At 43.1% G+C, this 19,696-nt stretch overlaps 1 protein-coding gene across 2 annotated transcripts in view; it reads right to left on the bottom strand.

The window, feature by feature from the left end:
* The window catches only part of FTO (FTO alpha-ketoglutarate dependent dioxygenase), a 299,722-nt gene that overhangs the window by 264,657 nt on the left and 15,369 nt on the right, over positions 1-19,696 (bottom strand). For both annotated transcript variants that reach the window (XM_069738571.1, XM_069738572.1), the window contains exons 2-4: positions 13,696-13,773; positions 12,037-12,616; positions 5,577-5,711 (exon numbers count right to left, since the gene is read on the bottom strand). In XM_069738571.1, coding sequence (XP_069594672.1) covers positions 5,577-5,711; positions 12,037-12,616; positions 13,696-13,773 — 793 coding nt within the window. The remainder of the gene's footprint in view (positions 1-5,576; positions 5,712-12,036; positions 12,617-13,695; positions 13,774-19,696) is intronic.

The following is a 19,696-nucleotide window of genomic DNA, read 5'->3' as shown; positions in this document are numbered from 1 at the left end:
CTGTTGATGTGACGCCGCACGGTGTTGAAGGTGTCTTAGGTCGCCTTGGCGTATTATTTTATTATTGCCATCAGCTTCTGTAACTATTCAAAGACGAACGACCTCCCAGCACAGAATTATAGCTTTGGAAATGCTGTATACACGTTCCCTTCAGCACTCTCTTTAGTGACTGAAATCAGTCCAAGGGCCAAGTGAGGGTAAAGAGGTGAAACCGTGCCGCCAATTTATCTTTACTTTATTTGCTGGCGAGAACCAATCTATCTCCCTGCATATACAAGGTTTTCTGAGAATGGCTGCGGGGCGTTATTTATTCCTGCAAAGTGACTTTTGACACAGGGACAAAATAGGAGAAGCCGTCTTAAAATGAGTGGCCGGGGGCCAAATGTTTGCGAGTTCGTTTTAAACGCAGAGTGCTAGATGAAACGCGTTTCCCTGGCAACTTGCCTGTCAATCAAACAGCAAAACAGATCAGCACCCGATCGGGACATATTCCATAGCCGCTTGTATAAATCAAAGAGTTAATGCGGTCATATAAGTCGGGAAATTATATCATTATTTTATAATTGACAGCCCTAAAATTTCATAGCTCCCCTCCCTGTAAATTTAATATCATATTAATGGCTGAAGGAATCCTGCAAAACCCTATAAAGGAGGCGCATGAGAGATTAATAAGGACAGACTAACCGAACGATCGGATGCAAAAATGGAAGGATTTTCCATATGTTTAAAGTAAATGTAAGAAGAAGAAAATATTGTGGCTCTGACACACGGAAACCTTCATTGTGAAAAATATTTTTTAAAGAGATCCTCCAATTTTTGGAGCTTTTTTAGTTTTTCAAAAAAACAAAACACGACTTAGACTTAAACACCACACGTACATTAGATGCAAAGAACTGACTCAGACCCTAACTTTTGTATTTTGAGCGTGCAGGGTCAGGTGTGACATCACCTATTGTGATTATCAGTCATTGTAATCCTGCCTCTGCTGATAATGAGTCTGCTGAAAACGCTTCCTAAAAGGAAGAAAAAAAACCCTAGTGGCCATTGTGAAAATTGCAGTTTTACTCATTTTGTTTCTAATGATATAAACAACAGATAATGTTCTTTTTAAAGAGGTCAATGCAGGTTCTACATATTGAAGAGAGACAGATCGTGCGCGAAATTCTGAAAATTGTCAAGCAAGTGTGCACAAAATAGGTGCATCTAGCATATAGATATGGTATAGCATGCAAATATGCTATAAATGGTCAAAATGGTTATTTAGGACTTACATACTGATGACCCATCCACAGGGTAGAACATCAATGAGATCGGTGGGAGTCTGACACCCAACACTCTCATTGATAAGCTGATATCTGTAAAAAATGTATGAAGTAAAAAATGTATGAAACAGAACACTGCAGCTCATTACACTACTTACAGGCCTCTGCCGAGTTTATTTGCTTCAGTTTATTTCCCATTCAAGTGAATGACAAAAAAAAAATGCATTAGGATAAGTCAAATATATACGGTAATGGGCAACCACTTTATAGGTCATCAGGTCAAAAGTGCACAGTTTTGCTCTTCCCCCTAGTATTCTGCTTTTTCTTTTATGATATTCACAAAGGGGTGTGGCTCACAGGATCCTCTGGGGCGTGTCATAGAATCATAGAATGTTAGAGTTGGAAGGGACCTCAAGGGTCATCATGTCCAACCCCCTGCTCAATGCAAGATTCGCTAAACCATCTCAGACAGATGTCTGTCCAGCCTCTGTTTGAAGACTTCCATTGAAGGAGAACTCGACATCTCTGGCGGCACCCTGTTCCGTTCATTGATCACCCTCATTGTCAAAAGTTTTTTATATTATCTAATCTGTATCTTCTCCCTTTCAGTTTCATTCCATTCCATCGTGTTTCCATGTGCAAATGAGAATAACGATGATCCCTCTATAGTGTGACAGCCCTTGAGATATTTGTAGACCGCTATTAGTTCTTCTCTTAGCATTCTTTTTTGCAAGCTAAACATTCCCAGATCCTTTAACCGTTTCTTGTAGGACGTAGTTTGCAGCCCGCTCATCATTCTGGTTGCTCTTCTCTAAAATTGCTCCAGTTTTTCAATGTATTTTTTTAAATGTTCCCAGAACTGGACACTGTATTCCAGATGTGGCCTGACCAAGGAGGAGTAGAGGGGGATAACTACTTCACGTGATCTAGACTCTATGCTTCTCTTAATACCCTCGTACTGTGTTTGCCTTTTTTTCTGCTGCATCTCATTGTTGACTCATGTGCAGTTTGTGATCTATTAGCATACCCAAGTTTTTTTCACATGTGCTGTTGCTTAGTTCTATTCCTCCCATTCTGTAGATGTAATTTTGTTTTTTGTTGCCCAGATGTCGAATCTTGCATTTCTCCCTGTTAAATACCATTCTATTAGTCACTGTCCATTATTCAAGCTTATCTAGTTCCTCCTGAATCCTTTCTCTATCTTCTCTAGTGCTAGCCATCCCTCCCAGCTTTGCATTGTATGCAAATTTGCTTAGTCTATCTTCAATTTCCTTATCTAGATCATTTATAAAAATGTTGAACAACACTGGGGCCAGGACCAAGCCTTGTGGTACCCCACTTCAAACCCTCTTCCAAGTGGATGTGCAACCATTTAATACCACTCTTGAGTACGATCACTGAGCCAGTTATGAATCCACCTAACAGTAGCCTTGTCAATCCCTTACTTGGTCATTTTTTCAATAAGGATGATGTGAGATACAAAAGCTATATATGATATAATATATTTACCGCATTTCCTTATTTCACCCAGTCAGTGATTCCATCATAGAAGAAAATTAGATTAGTCTGGCATGACTTGTTTCCTACAAACCCATGCTGGCTCTGGTTAATTATTCTTATCCAAGTCATTACATACAATTCTCTGCATTATTACCCTGTGAGCCGCGACCCTTCGGTAAAAATGTAGAGATTAGCACTAACTAAAAAGGCCCATGTCTCTAGAACTGTATGGCGGATTTAAAAAAAATAAAAAATGGCATACTAAAGTGAGAAGCGGGATTAAAATAAGAGCAAATTCTGACCACTGGTGGCAAGTGGTCAGCAGATATGGATAATATGTCAATTTACATGCATCTCTTCCTTTTACAGAGAAAAGAAAAAATTTTTCTAAAAGTGCGATCCTGAATATGAGCTTGATCTATATCTGCAGAAACTGTCATTAATGTCAATGTCCAGGGGCAGAATCTTAACGCAGCCTAAGCCTGATACATAATAAAAGAACAACTTATTATGTCAACATAAAAAAAATAGCCCGTTCACTAAAAAATGGAAATAAAGTTATCAAAGAATTTCCAATGCACAACTTCTTTCAATTTGAGATGCTTCCCTTCATTAAAGAGAATTTGAAAAAAATTATTTAAATGAGGCTTTTAGAATGAAACTATTATTTTTTTTTTACATTTCTTGTTTTTCTGTTTATTTTTCAAAATAAAAAAAGCACAAAAAATAAATTAATAAATAAATTATACTTGGATGCAAAGAAAGACAAAGAGAGAGGCAAGATAAAGGGAGGCATGTTGGGAAGAAAAGACAAAGAGACAAAAGGAATTGCAAAACCTGCGGAACAATTACTTTTTCATATTTCTATCTTTTAAGTTTGCAAAGAAAAGACGGAGAAACCTACTTGGCGATGATCCTGTAGGCACGAGGACTATCACATTTTAACGATAATTTATTTTAATGATGGGAAAAAATGTCGTTTATTTTACAGGATAAAACATTGTGACCCCGATTCACAGTGGTATTTTTGAATGACATCATTCCTTTTATCATGTCAAGGCAGTAAAAAAAATTTAAAATGCGCTGAAATTGCAAAACAAGTACAATTCCACAATTTATTATTTTTTTTTTTAATTTACCAGGTTTTCTATATGGTAAAACTAACCAGGAAATATGATTCTCCAGGTCAGTCCGTGTACGCAGATACCAGACATGTATGGTATTTTTCTTTAAGAGGTGAAAACAAATTTGGAAAAATTGTAAAAAAAAAAAAATTACATCTGTTGCCATTTTCCGAGACCCATCATTTATTTTGTATTTTGACAGATCAGACTTTTATGAACGCAGCGATATCAAATGTGTAAATATATATTTTTTTAATTGCTTTATTTTTAATGGGGAAAAAGAGAGGGGATTTGAAAGTCTGTATTTTTTTTATTTTTTTACTGTATTTAATAGTCCCCTTTGGGGACTTGACCTTGCGATCATCTGATCGCTTCAGCTATACCCAGCAAGGCATCCGTACTGCTATGTATAGTGAAAATCACGATCTCCTATAAACGCTGGCTTTCACAGGAGTAACTTAATGACAGGCACAGGGGTCTTGAGCAGACCCCCTGTCATGACAACCCATCAGCACCTTTAGATCACATCACGGGCATGTCGATGGGCGGGTGGAATGATGCGGTCCCTGCCAGCATGTGTTAAATGCCGCTATCAGAGATTGACAGCAACATTTCACAGGCTGGTGAAGAAGCAATCAGCTGTGAGAGGCAGATGATGGTTGAATAAATCAGCCATCATCTGTTGGGAAAGAAGTGAGCTTGCAGGGGACCCAACATACGACAGAACTGTACGTAATATGTCGGGAAGAAGTATTAAAGATAAACGTTGCATGATCTATTAAAATGTCGCACGTTAGTCTTCAACTGGCTAACAAAAATATTAAAAATAAAAAGAACAAAACCGATAATAAATTTGGTAGAAAAATAGCAAAGAAATAGAAAATCACTAACAAAAATGGGGCAAATTTAATAATATATTGGTCCCAGTATCTTCTATTAAGTGAAATGCCCCAGTGCATCACAGAGGATAAGCCGAACATATCACTGAGCGCTCGCATTACGAGCCTCGCATTCACATCAGCGAGCTAATGCCGGAGACTACCTATTGAATATCAATGCCGGGAAGCAGTTTATAAGAGGAGGGTGGGTTTACGGGCCCCTTGCCTTTCCCCGAAATAGATCAGGAGGTTATTAGAGAGTTTTATAAATCAAAATAAACATGAATAAAAGAAAAGCAAGAGAAAAGGCAGCACTGGTGCCTATAAAAGGTTCATACCTACCAGGGGGATATTCCCCATTCTGAAATTCATGGTAAACAGAGGACGATCAATACAGTATTTATTTCAGGCTAGCTCTATTCCACAAGACACGGAGAACTATAAAATATGAAAAGTTATTGGCCAGGAGATATAATGTAGCATTGTAGAGCATCTGCCATGTAATCTATATATCGTGTCTTGCCTTTAAGGACCGCAGATGGAAATAAAATGTGATATTAAAAGCTGGCGGAAAATAGGGGGGCAAAAAAGTGACTTTAATGAAGGGAAACGTACAGGTGGCAGCAGAGTTTGTTCCCTCTGTTTACCGATTCTCTGACCTCAGTAGTGGGGGCTTGTAAGTTTTTGTCACCGTAAAAGTGACCCGGATAAATCTTACTATAGTACGAGGATATTCAAACAATGCGGAATGCAAAAAAACAAACAAAAAAAAACAAACAAACAAATGCTAATACGCTACAGGGTTTAATTACCAAGCATAAAATAGGAATCTCCTGGGTTTAACGGTAAGGCGAGACCGGGGGTCTCGATGTCCCACGCTATCTTGAGGCCAACGTGCCACTTTGACACATTCTTAACTTTTTCTTCCCAATTTTCCGTAGCGCTATCTGTAACAAAAGATAAAGAGTAAAATAAATAGTCATTTGCAAGTGGCCATAACACACAAAAAATAATACAGTAAAGCTCCTCCTAGTGATGGGTTTGATCGCTAAGCTCCTCCTAGTAATCGGTCTGATCGCTAAGCTCCTCCTAGTGATGGATCTGATCGCTAAGCTCCTCCTAGTGGTGGGTCTGATCGCTAAGCTCCTCCTATTGGTGGGTCTGATCGCTAAGCTCCTCCTAGTGATGGATCTGATCGCTAAGCTCCTCCTAGTGATGGATCTGATCGCTAAGCTCCTCCTAGTGGTGGGTCTGATGGCTAAGCTCCTCCTAGTGGTGGGTCTGACTGATCACTAAGCTCCTCCTAGTGATGGATCTGATCGCTAAGCTCCTCCTAGTGGTGGGTCTGATCGCTAAGCTCCTCCTAGTGATGGGTCTGATCGCTAAGCTCCTCCTAGTTATGGATCGCTAAGCTCCTCCTAGTAATGGGTCTGATCGCTAAGCTCCTCCTAGTGGTGGGTCTGATCGCTAAGCTCCTCCTAGTGATGGATCTGATCACTAAGCTCCTCCTAGTGGTGGGTCTGATCGCTAAGCTCCTCCTAGTGATGGGTCTGATCGCTAAGCTCCTCCTAGTGATGGGTCTGATCGCTAAGCTCCTCCTAATGATTGATCTGATCGCTAAGCTCCTCCTAGTGGTGGGTCTGATCGCTAAGCTCCTCCTAGAAAAGGGAATGATCGCTAAGCTCCTCCTAGTGATGGATCTGATCGCTAAACTCCTCCTAGTGATGGGTCTGATTGCTTAGCTCCTCCTATTGATGGATCTGATTGCTAAGCTCCTCCTAGTGATGGGTCTGATCGCTAAGCTCCTCCTAGTGGTGGGTCTGATCGCTAAGCTCCTCCTAGTGATGGATCTGATCGCTAAGCTCCTCCTAGAAAAGGGAATGATCGCTAAGCTTCTCCTAGTGATGGATCTGATCGCTAAACTCCTCCTAGTGATGGGTCTGATTGCTTAGCTCCTCCTATTGATGGATCTGATTGCTAAGCTCCTCCTAGTGATGGGTCTGATCGCTAAGCTCCTCCTAGTGGTGGGTCTGATCGCTAAGCTCCTCCCAGTGATGGATCTGATCGCTAAGCTCCTCCTAGAAAAGGGAATGATCGCTAAGCTTCTCCTATTGATGGATCCGATTGCTAAACTCCTCCTAGTGATGGGTCTGATCGCTAAGCTCCTCCTATTGGTGGGTCTGATCGCTAAGCTCCTCCTAGTGATGGATCTGATCGCTAAGCTCCTCCTAGTGATGGATCTGATCGCTAAGCTCCTCCTAGTGGTGGGTCTGATGGCTAAGCTCCTCCTAGTGGTGGGTCTGACTGATCACTAAGCTCCTCCTAGTGATGGATCTGATCGCTAAGCTCCTCCTAGTGGTGGGTCTGATCGCTAAGCTCCTCCTAGTGATGGGTCTGATCGCTAAGCTCCTCCTAGTTATGGATCGCTAAGCTCCTCCTAGTAATGGGTCTGATCGCTAAGCTCCTCCTAGTGGTGGGTCTGATCGCTAAGCTCCTCCTAGTGATGGATCTGATCACTAAGCTCCTCCTAGTGGTGGGTCTGATCGCTAAGCTCCTCCTAGTGATGGGTCTGATCGCTAAGCTCCTCCTAGTGATGGGTCTGATCGCTAAGCTCCTCCTAATGATTGATCTGACCGCTAAGCTCCTCCTAGTGGTGGGTCTGATCGCTAAGCTCCTCCTAGTGATGGATCTGATCGCTAAGCTCCTCCTAGAAAAGGGAATGATCGCTAAGCTCCTCCTAGTGATGGATCTGATCGCTAAACTCCTCCTAGTGATGGGTCTGATTGCTTAGCTCCTCCTATTGATGGATCTGATTGCTAAGCTCCTCCTAGTGATGGGTCTGATCGCTAAGCTCCTCCTAGTGGTGGGTCTGATCGCTAAGCTCCTCCTAGTGATGGATCTGATCGCTAAGCTCCTCCTAGAAAAGGGAATGATCGCTAAGCTTCTCCTAGTGATGGATCTGATCGCTAAACTCCTCCTAGTGATGGGTCTGATTGCTTAGGTCCTCCTATTGATGGATCCGATTGCTAAACTCCTCCTAGTGATGGGTCTGATCGCTAAGCTCCTCCTAGTGATGGATCTGATCGCTAACCTCCTCCTAGTGAATGGGTCTGATCGCTAAGCTCCTCCTAGGGATGGGTCTGATTGCTAATCTCCTTCTAGTGATGGGTCTGATCGCTAAGCTCCTCCTAGTGATGGATCTGATCGCTAAGCTCCTCCTAGAAAAGGGCATGATCACTAAGCTCCTCCTAGTGATGGACCCGATCAGTTAACTACTTCTAGTGATGGGTCGGATCGCTAAGATCCTCCTAGTGATGGGTTGGATCGCTAAGCTCCTCCCAGTGATGAATCTGATCGCTAAACTCCTCCTAGTGATGGGTCTGATCGCTAAGCTCCTCCCAGTGATGGGTCTGATTGCTAAGCTCCTCCTTGTGATGGGTCTGAACGCTAAGCTTCTCCTAGTGATGGGTTTGAATGCTAAGCTCCTCCTAGTGATGGGTCGGATCGCTAAGCTCCTCATAGCAATGGGTCTAATCGCTAAGCTCCGTCTAGTGATGGGTCTGATTGCAAAGATCCTCCTACTGATAAGTTTGATCGCTAAGCTCCTCCTAGTGATGGGTCTGAATGCTAAGCTCCTCCTAGAGATAGGTCTGATTGCTGGGGTTTTCAGAAGCAGATTTGCAAACAATCCTTATAAAAAGGAAACCTGACAGCTGATATGTGTTGACCCATAAGCGGCATGTATCAGACATTGACTGTATGATTGCATCCAGGCAGGGCTGTGGAGTTGGAGTTGTGAAGTCGGAGTCGGTGTCCATTTTGGTGGAGTGTGAGTGAGTATAAAATGGACCGACTCCTAAAATATATAATAAATTGGGTACAGTAGTACAACACAGGATGTGCTGAACATTTTTTCATAAGAATTTGGAAAATTTATGAAATGTCCTATAATTGTCTGTTCTGTTCCTGATCTAAGGATCTGGGCTTATAGTTGAGATGAATCTGTGCTGCACTTTATGCACATGCTCAGTAGTGAGGAAATGTTGAACTGCATTGTACTACTGTACCCAAGTTTTTATATATTTTAGGAGCTGGAGCCGGTCCATTTTATACCAACACAGACTCCACCACAATGGATATCGACTCAGACTCCACGACGCCAACCCCACAGCCCTTCTCCTAACTATGTTGTCCAACAGAGGGATAAATGAATGCAGGATCAGACACCAATGTTTTATGGATTTTGGAGGGAAAATTGTATCCAATTTATGCTCCAAAATCCATAAAAGACTTATAACGTAATTTGGGTAAAAAAAAAAAAAGCTTTTCAGCAGCGGCCTTCCCACTGTATTTGGATACATCTGATACCAACAGGTTTCTTAAAAGATGTTGGGTTGTCAAACGGGAAGAAACAGAGAATCGTATCCTTAGAAAAGGAGTAGTTTTTATTGCAAAACCCCTGTCCAAACCATTTCAGGTGAAGAAAGATGCCCAAATTCATCAGTGGGGTGGGGACAAAGAAGTTTGGGAGGCTTCCTCATGAGGGCTACGATTATCTAATAAGGTCTTGAATGTACAACATTTTAAAGTTATCTCTCCCGATTACAAGCGGCATTCAGACAGCGTGCATGTGCACACACCGGCAGCATTCAGACAGTGCACATGCGCACGCACACTGGCAGCATTCAGACAAGGCACATGCGTACACACACTGGCAGCATTCAGACAGTGCGCATGCGCACACACACTGGCAGCATTCAGACAGTGCACATGCGAACACAGACTGGCAGCATTCAGACAGTGCGCATGCGCACACACAATGGCAGGAATCAGACATGCGTAAACACCGGCAGCATTCAGATAACACGCATGTGCACACAGCAGCAGCATTCAGATAACACGCATGTGCACACAGCAGCAGCATTCAGAATGTGCGCATGTGCACACACTCTGGCAGCATTCAGACAGCGAGCATGTGTACATGCCGGCAGCATTCAGACAGTACATATGCACACATGCCGGCAGCAGTCAGACAGGCACATGCCGGCAGCATTCAGACAGTGCACATGTGGACACGCTGGCAGCATTCAGACAGCGCACATACACCGGCAGCATTCAGACAGTGCACATGCGCAAACACAATGTCAGCATTCAGACACGCATATGTGCAAACACCGGCAGCAATCAGACTGCGCATGCACACATGCCGGCATCATTCACACGGTGCGCAAGTGTACACACTGGCAGCATTCAGAAAGTGCGCGTGTGCACACACCAGCAGCATTCATACAGTGCGCATATTCTGGCAGCATTAAGGCAGTGCGCATGTGTACACATGTCGGCAGCATTCAGACAGTGCCCGCTCTGTGAAACCAGCATTGCAAATCAGAAGAGGTGGAAGGCTCCTAGGATGCAAATTACGGGGCATAATGATGCACCAAACACTTGGCCATGTCAAGGATGCACTGTAGCCCCTTCATTTTCTTACAAATTTAAAGTTATTTTCTTACTGAACCAGTAACAGGTCTAATGCTAGTATGGTTATTATTGGGGCTAAGCCCCCTACAATTCTGTAGAAAATGCAATTTGGGGGTGATGGACTCCCATTTAAAGATTAACCATCATTTTATTATAAATCACTAGTACATGTGAAAGTAAGCAACTTTGTATATATCTGTCACGATCCATTTTTGGATGAGTGGCAGCTCTGGTTCCATTATGATTTAAAAGTAGTTTTTTTTTCCTTTCAGGCCAGCAGGGGTTAATGTCAGTTACCCTTGCTGCCAGCGTGCTGCATTTGCTAGGTCAGCTGATGTGGGTGGTGACCACTCCCATAGTCACCTGATGCATCTGCTGACTGTCAGTGATAGAGCAATCTATATTGACCAAGCCTGGGGGAAGAAGCTCTCAGGCTGCTGTGGTGAATCTGCTGGTTTTCACAGAGTTCTTGGTAAGGGGGGTTTCTTCTGCTGTGCAGCAAAGGAAGTTGTTAAGCTTTTTTACCTTGTCAATCTCTTGTTTGTCACTGTCCTCTGTGTTGTACCATCTGCAGTGATGAGACGAGTGCCCTTGCCAGCCAGTGCATTAGCCAGGGCAGTGTGAAGAGACAATGAGGGACAAGGTTCGTGAGGTTGGCGGGGGGAAGGACCCACTTAGGGCATTAGGGAAGTGCAGGGACAGGTTCAGGTAGGAGCTCAGGAGGTGCCATCCCTCATTTCCTATCGGTAGGGCCTTCCGCTCCCCATTTCCATCCCGTTCAGTGTGTGTTATGCCGTCCGCTAACCGACCCCCTGTTGAGTCATTACATTTCGTGATAATATCTTATTGGTGAAATCTGCTTCTCTCTCCTCCTGGACTGATGTTTCATCCTCACAATTCTGAATTGACGGGTAAAATTATTATTATTATTATTATTTTAATGTGTGCGACTGATTTATGGAACGGTTCATGTAGATTACACAAAATGTTTAGGATCGGTTTGCATGCAAACATATAGGTCTATACAGAAACTATGAACACAAAATACAAGGAGATTTCCATAGGGGTTGTTAAGCCAATAATACTCGCTGCTCCGATTTCAACATTCTTTGGTCTACCCCAGTCCCTACATCCTAGGTCCTCATGGCACACAGAAGTCACCTAACCCAGCCACCGAGTGGTCGTTTATGGAGTCTCGAGAGGATCCTAGAACTAGAGACCAGCAGCTTAAGAAGATCAGTGAGGATCACTCTTAAGGTACATACTTCAGTTTGAGAAAAGATACAGCTTCATGAAACCCGAGGCAAAAAAATTAGGGGAAAAATTCCCTCCCGACTCCACTTAAGACAATCAGAATGGTTCCCTGCATCAATGTCCCATCAGAATCTGGTACCCATATATAATATTTCAAAATAGTCATCGAGGCCGTCCTTGAATCATAACATCATAATATGCAGAGAGCTCCATAATCTCACTGCTCTTACAGTAAAGAATCTGTGCCATTCTGGGCGGGACTTATGTAAATGAGTTGTTAAGATCTATGGGTGGGACATAGATCTCCCTGAGAATCTGCTTACAGCGTAAATGAAAGTAGGCGTGTGAAACATGTAAAGACTGACAGTCTGCTCTTCTGATCTACATGTCTCACACTGGTAACGACTCCTTTCATTAATAATAAGCTCTGGAGGCAGATTCTTGGGGAGATCTATGTCCGGCCCTTAGATCTTAACAGCTCATTTATATATTAAGAAAAATGTGGAATTCCCTTGAATAAGATATACGGTAGCTTCTGACCTTGATAATTGTAGTTGTAGACCGCGACTGTAGATCCCTCCACAAGATTCTCGTCATGGTGCCAGCTCACCGCCATTTTCCCCATACCAAAATATGGTTCCTCTTTAAGGTAGGACATGGTTTGTGGGTTCATGTAATTTATCAAAGTCACATTAAAACAGGTGACTGCCTCTTGTGAGGACATCTCCACTAGCGAGTCACTGGGGGGCTCTGTTCGCTGTCTGCTTTTCTCCGATTTCTTCAATTCGTCTATGGTCTGGAGATGTAGAAATGTATTCAAGTCATAAAAGGCTTTGCAGGCGTCGGAAACATCTTCTGTGCTGTAAGTAATACCGCACCCGTCTTCTGCCCATGGCACCGCAAACAGCCTTGTATTCAGATACTTGTATGTGCAGCCGGGCTCGCCGATCAGGATGCGAGACACGGGCGTCAGAAGATCTTTACCCTTCAGCCGCACGAGGTCTGGAAACAAGCAATCATGATGGAGTAATGTACGAAATGCTTTCTGGACGGCATGATGTAACTCCACAGGGGTTTGGTCAGCTTCTCGGATTACCAGCTTGCCATATTTTGTGCTCCACTGAAACAAAAATATATTTGATTCAGCTTAAAGGGATTGTCCAGCTGTTAGTCAAGCAGAGTCTAGTATGGTCTAAAAATAATGCCTAAAAATAAGGTCTAAAAATAAGGTCTAAAAATAAGGTCTAAAAATAAGGTCTAAAAATAAGGTCTAAAAATAAGGTCTAAAAATAAGGTCTAAAATAAAATCTAAAATAAGGTCTAAAAATAAGGTCAAAAAATAAGGTCTAAAAATAAGGTCTAAAAATGAGGTCTAAAAATGAGGTAAAAAAATAAGGTCTAAAAATAAGGTCTAAAAATAAGGTCTAAAAATAAGGTCTAAAAATAAGGTCTAAAAATAAGGTCTAAAAATGAGGTCTAAAAATGAGGTCTAAAAATGAGGTCAAAAATAAGATCTAAAATAAAATCTAAAATAAGGTCTAAAAATAAGGTCAAAAAATAAGGTCTAAAAATAAGGTCTAAAAATAAGGTCTAAAAATAAGGTCTAAAAATAAGGTCTAAAAATAAGGTCTAAAAATAAGGTCTAAAAATGAGGTCTAAAAATAAGGTCAAAAATAAGATCTAAAATAAAATCTAAAATAAGGTCTAAAAATAAGGTCTAAAAATAAGGTCTAAAAATAAGGCCTAAAAATAAGGTCTAAAAATAAGGCCTAAAAATAAGGTCTAAAAATAAGGTCTAAAATAAGGCCTAAAAATAAGGTCTAAAAGTAAGGCCTAAAAATAAGGTCTAAAAATAAGGTCGAAAATAAAATGAGGTCTAAAAATAATGCATAAAAATAAATACCAGCAAATTTCCTACCACTACTCCAGGGCACTGTCTGGGTTACCCATCATCTTCCAAGCTTTGGCACCACTTCAGCCAATCACTGGCTGTAGCAGCCAATGATTGGCTGTGTTGGTCACATATAAAGTGAATGACTGGCTGCAGCTGGGACATGCCTGTTCCCATCTGAAGAGCAAATGTATAGATAGAAGGTAAACCTGGCAACACTCTAGAGGAATGATGGGAAATTATCAGGTGAGCATGTTCCTTTTTTTTAGAAAATTCTGGGCTTATGTTACATGCCAGGTTATACATACCAAGTGGAGGAAGCCATCATCATCTGTTGTAAGGTGTTGTAGTTGTACATTGCCAAGTTGCTGAAGAAGCTTTTGTTTCTGAAAAAAAAAATATATATATATACATTTTTAAAAGAAAAACAAAAAAGATCCTAAATATCAAAAAGGTTATTCCACTGTTTCCACACTATTTTAAGTAATGCATTTATATATTAAAAAGTATCTATTATCTTTTGTACACATGTGTCTTCTTTAGAGTTGCTATTTTGTGATGCTGGGGGCAGGTGGTGAACAGAATAGTTCTCCTTCCCCCTCTGGCAGCTCATGATGATAATATTATTATTATTATTATTAATAAAAATTATTGTATTTATATAGCGCCAACATATTCTGCAGCACTTTACATTATGATATAATCCCTCCTTACATCCCCTGCAGAACAGGATTACTTAGCTACCCTTGCCATGCTACTGGAGAGAATCTACTCCTTTCTTGACATGCAGGTCAGTAAATAGTGCTATTGATGACTGTGTACGGAATGGAGTATCACTACACAAAAACTTGATAACTGAGTACTTTTATGCATTTTGCTTTCTGACTATATACCCTCTTGTTTTCAGAAAAAAAATGCAATAGCTACTTAAAGGGAATCTATCACCAAGTAGAGGTAGAGACCCTTATTCCAGTGATGTGTCACTCACTGAGCTGCTTGTTGTAGTTTTTATAAAATCAGTTTTCTCAGAAGGAAATTATTACTAGAGGACTAGTAATTCTGCAGTCATGTAGTCCTCCATATTCAGAAGCACTGTGTATCTCCGCCCCCAACCTCGATTGGCAGCTTTCTGCCTATGCACAGTGTGCACAGAAAGCGGCCAATCAGTGGTATTGGAGGAGTTATACAGAGCTCAGCATTCAGAGAACTGGTAGATCTGCAATCAGGGGTTTTATCACAACTGGGGCAAGCAGCCCGTAAGTGATACATCGCCGGAATCAGGATCTCTGCCCCTACATCATGCTACTCTCAGATGGGGGTTGTAAAAACCTGATGACCTGATGAGGGGGTCGAACCCCTAGTGATCAGCAAATTAGCTTCTTTCCTATGAAGGGGGGTTGATATATTTTGGAAATTACTTAATAAAAGGCTCAGAAAGTCAACAAGACTTCCCACTGTATGGAGAAGATATTTGCTCTGGTGTGAAGATAAACTTCGGTCATCCATTACCAAACCCGTCCAAGGTAACTGTTCACACCAGGCTGCCCCCCTGTAATAAACAACTGGGAGCACTGTTCCCACACCATCATGCATATGCACAGAGTCATTAGCACACATCATGGAGGCCACTCGAGCACAGGAACATTTAACCTTTTGGGCTCGGAGGAGAAGTAATGTGTTTTCAAGTGCAGTGACCCCGCGCGGCTGTGGAAGTGTTCAGTCACACTTCTGAAATAATGGCAGAATACACGCAGGCGAGGAGACGCGGCGCTTCTTTTATTTCCTGTGCCTCATCACCGCTAATGTCAATCTATAGTCTTTACTCTATAAAAAATATAATAAAAAAAGATGATTTCTTATCTTTTCTTAATCCGTTACATTTATCTCCGATGCATTTAATGCTGACGGTTACTGATATTTAAATACTGTAATCTCCGTAGGACAATCCGAGCTTATTCCAAAGATCACAATTTTTCTCTGATTTCCCAGATGCAGTAGGAATTCCCAGCGCTGGATTGGTGTTTTTCCAGCTTCACGAAGAGACGTGTTTACATAGACCCCCATATGTAAAGACTGGAGGGGAGGAAGCGGCAAAATAGAGAAATGTTTACTAAATCCTTATTAACGCCTATCCAGCTCTCCATTCTTTTACCAACTATCCGGCTGTACCCTCTTTCGCCACCTATTCCCTCTTTTGCCACCTACCCGGCTGTCCCGTCTTTTGTCGCCTATCCGGCTGTCCCCTCTTTTGCCGCGTGTCTGCTATTTTTCTGCCTATCCAGCTTCTCCTCTTTTTCTGCCTATCCTGCTGTCCCCTCTTTTACCGCCTATCCTCTGACTGTCCCCTCTTTTGCCGCTTGTCTGCTATTTTTCGGCCTATCCAGCTTCCCCTCTTTTGCCGCCTATCCTCCGGCTGTCCCCTCTTTTGCTGCTTGTCTGCTATTTTTCTGCCTATCCAGCTTCCCTTCTTTTGCCGCCTATCCTCCGGTTGTCCCCTCTTTTGCAGCCTATCCCCTTCTCTTGCCGCCTATGCGGCTGTCCCCTCTTTTGCAGCTTGTCTGCTATTTTTCTGCCTATCCAGCTGTCCCCTCTTTTTCTGCCTATCCTCCGGCTGTCCCCTCGTTTGCTGCTTGTCTGCTATTTTTCTGCCTATCCAGCTTCCCTTCTTTTGCCGCCTATCCTCCGGCTGTCCCCTCTTTTTCTGCCTATCCTCCGGCTGTCCCCTCTTTTTCTGCCTATCCTCCGGCTGTCCCCTCTTTTTCTGCCTATCCTTCGGCTGTCCCCTCTTTTTCTGCCTATCCTCCGGCTGTCACCTCTTTTTCTGCCTATCCTCCGGCTGTCACCTCTTTTTCTGCCTATCCTCCGGCTGTCCCCTCTTTTTCTGCCTATCCTCCGGCTATCCCCTCTTTTTCTGCCTATCCTCCGGCTGTCCCCTCTTTTTCTGCCTATCCTCCGGCTGTCCCCTCTTTTTCTGCCTATCCTCCGGCTGTCACCTCTTTTTCTGCCTATCCTCCGGCTGTCCCCTCTTTTTCTGCCTATCCTCCGGCTGTCCCCTCTTTTTCTGCCTATCCTCCGGCTGTCCCCTCTCTTTCTGCCTATCCTCCGGCTGTCCTCTCTTTTTCTGCCTATCCTCCGGCTGTCCCCTCTTTTTCTGCCTATCCTCCGGCTGTCCTCTCTTTTTCTGCCTATCCTCCGGCTGTCCCCTCTTTTTCTGCCTATCCAGCTTCCCTTCTTTTGCCGCCTATCCTCCGGCTGTCCCCTCTTTTTCTGCCTATCCTCCGGCTGTCCCCTCTTTTTCTGCCTATCCTCCGGCTGTCCCCTCTTTTTCTGCCTATCCTCCGGCTGTCCCCTCTTTTTCTGCCTATCCTTCGGCTGTCCCCTCTTTTTCTGCCTATCCTCCGGCTGTCACCTCTTTTTCTGCCTATCCTCCGGCTGTCACCTCTTTTTCTGCCTATCCTCCGGCTGTCCCCTCTTTTTCTGCCTATCCTCCGGCTATCCCCTCTTTTTCTGCCTATCCTCCGGCTGTCCCCTCTTTTTCTGCCTATCCTCCGGCTGTCCCCTCTTTTTCTGCCTATCCTCCGGCTGTCCCCTCTTTTTCTGCCTATCCTCCGGCTGTCCCCTCTTTTTCTGCCTATCCTCCGGCTGTCCCCTCTTTTTCTGCCTATCCTCCGGCTGTCCTCTCTTTTTCTGCCTATCCTCCGGCTGTCCCCTCTCTTTCTGCCTATCCTCCGGCTGTCCCCTCTTTTTCTGCCTATCCTCCGGCTGTCACCTCTTTTTCTGCCTATCCTCCGGCTGTCCCCTCTTTTTCTGCCTATCCTCCGGCTGTCACCTCTTTTTCTGCCTATCCTCCGGCTGTCCCCTCTTTTTCTGCCTATCCTCCTCCTCCGGCTGTCCTCTCTTTTTCTGCCTATCCTCCGGCTGTCCTCTCTTTTTCTGCCTATCCAGCTGTCCCCTCTTTTTTCCTCTAAAATCGAGGGAAACTGACGTAAGAGCTGATCAGACACTTTGCTATCGCATCGTTCACATCATCATACGCAGCAAATCTTCCGGATCCTTAGAGGAAAATGCAGCAACTTTTTGCTTTAGAAAGTGGTGAAAAGCGGATGAAAACTAAGACTAGTCTGCATCAGTTTGTACAGTAGCTGAGATCCTGATGCAAGTGTATATGGAAACCCGAAGAGCCGCCTAACTTTTCCTAAACGTCAATTTCGCTCAACACAGTAATATATGGCGCAGTCTTATGCGCAAAAACAATATAAGGGCCATTTTCAGCCCGATAGCTCATCAGGATGCACAATTCGGAGGTAAAAGTGATCCCCTAATCTGCTGGTACCTGCAGCTCCGCTAGTCTTCTCAGCCATGAGCTCCTGCTATGTAGTGCTCCATATTCATGCGCTCTTGCCATCACCGCCCTCACCATTGCCAGGTTCTTGTCTCTACACAGTGTAGACACAAAGCTGTCAATGAATGGAACGGGTGCAGTTATACAGCGCTCATCACTGAGAGGACTAGCAGAGCTGCAGTAGATAAAACAGTGATTTTATCAAAACTACTGCAAATAGCCCAGGAAGGGACACTAGTGGAGTCAAGGTTTCTATCTCTAGTTTATGTTGTCCCCAGATTTTTCCTGGTGACAGATTCCCTTTGAATTGTTTTCACAATAGTGGCAACAGTAGGTGGGGGTCATCGATCTACAGGTCCTTCTCAAAAAATTAGCATATAGTGTTAAATTTCATTATTTACCATAATGTAATGATTACAATTAAACTTTCATATATTATAGATTCATTATCCACCAACTGAAATTTGTCAGGTCTTTTATTGTTTTAATACTGATGATTTTGGCATACGACTCCTGATAACCCAAAAAACCTGTCTCAATAAATTAGCATATTTCACCCATCCAATCAAATAAAAGTGTTTTTTAATAACAAACAAAAAAACCATCAAATAATAATGTTCAGTTATGCACTCAATACTTGGTCGGGAATCCTTTGGCAGAAATGACTGCTTCAATGCGGCGTGGCATGGAGGCAATCAGCCTGTGACACTGCTGAGATGTTATGGAGGCCCAGGATGCTTCAATAGCGGCCTTAAGCTCATCCAGAGTGTTGGGTCTTGCGTCTCTCAACTTTCTCTTCACAATATCCCACAGATTCTCTATGGGGTTCAGGTCAGGAGAGTTGGCAGGCCAATTGAGCACAGTAATACCATGGTCAGTAAACCATTTACCAGTGGTTTTGGCACTGTGAGCAGGTGCCAGGTCATGCTGAAAAATGAAATCTTCATCTCCATAAAGCATTTCAGCCGATGGAAGCATGAAGTGCTCCAAAATCTCCTGATAGCTAGCTGCATTGACCCTGCCCTTGATGAAACACAGTGGACCAACACCAGCAGCTGACATGGCACCCCACACCATCACTGACTGTGGGTACTTGACACTGGACTTCAGGCATTTTGGCATTTCCTTCTCCCCAGTCTTCCTCCAGACTCTGGCACCTTGATTTCCGAATGACATGCAAAATTTGCTTTCATCAGAAAAAAGTACTTGGGACCACTTAGCAACAGTCCAGTGCTGCTTCTCTGTAGCCCATTTCGGCACCTGTAGCCCATTTCCTGCACACGCCTGTGCACGGTGGCTCTGGATGTTTCCACACCAGACTCAGTCCACTGCTTCCTCAGGTTCCCCAAGGTCTGGAATCGGTCCTTCTCCACAATCTTCCTCAGGGTCCGGTCTCCTCTTCTCGTTGTACAGCGTTTTCTGCCACATTGTTTCCTTCCAACAGACTTACCATTGAGGTGCCTTGATACAGCACTCTGGGAACAGCCTATTTGTTGAGAAATTTCTTTCTGGGTCTTACCCTCTTGCTTGAGGGTGTCAATGATGGCCTTCTTGACATCTGTCAGGTCGCTAGTCTTACCCATGATGGGGGTTTTGAGTAATGAACCAGGCAGGTATCTTTTGCATGTGTTTAGAGTTAATTAGTTGATTCAGAAGATTAGGGTAATAGGTCGTTTAGAGAACCTTTTCTTGATATGCTAATTTATAGAGACAGGTTTTTTGGGTTATCAGGAGTTGTATGCCAAAATCATCAGTATTAAAACAATAAAAGACCTGACAAATTTCAGTTGGTGGATAATGAATCTATAATATATGAAAGTTTAATTGTAATCATTACATTATGGTAAATAATGAAATTTAACACTATATGCTAATTTTTTGAGAAGGACCTGTATGACGCCAACGTGTTCTTAAGCTCAGTACAAAATGGCGATTCCCAATAGAACTTATGGTCAATACATACAAAC

This window comes from Ranitomeya imitator, chromosome 9 (assembly GCF_032444005.1).
Source record: "Ranitomeya imitator isolate aRanImi1 chromosome 9, aRanImi1.pri, whole genome shotgun sequence".
In the NCBI taxonomy this organism is placed as follows: Eukaryota; Metazoa; Chordata; class Amphibia; order Anura; family Dendrobatidae; genus Ranitomeya; species Ranitomeya imitator.
This window is presented reverse-complemented; position numbering and strand designations above follow the sequence as displayed.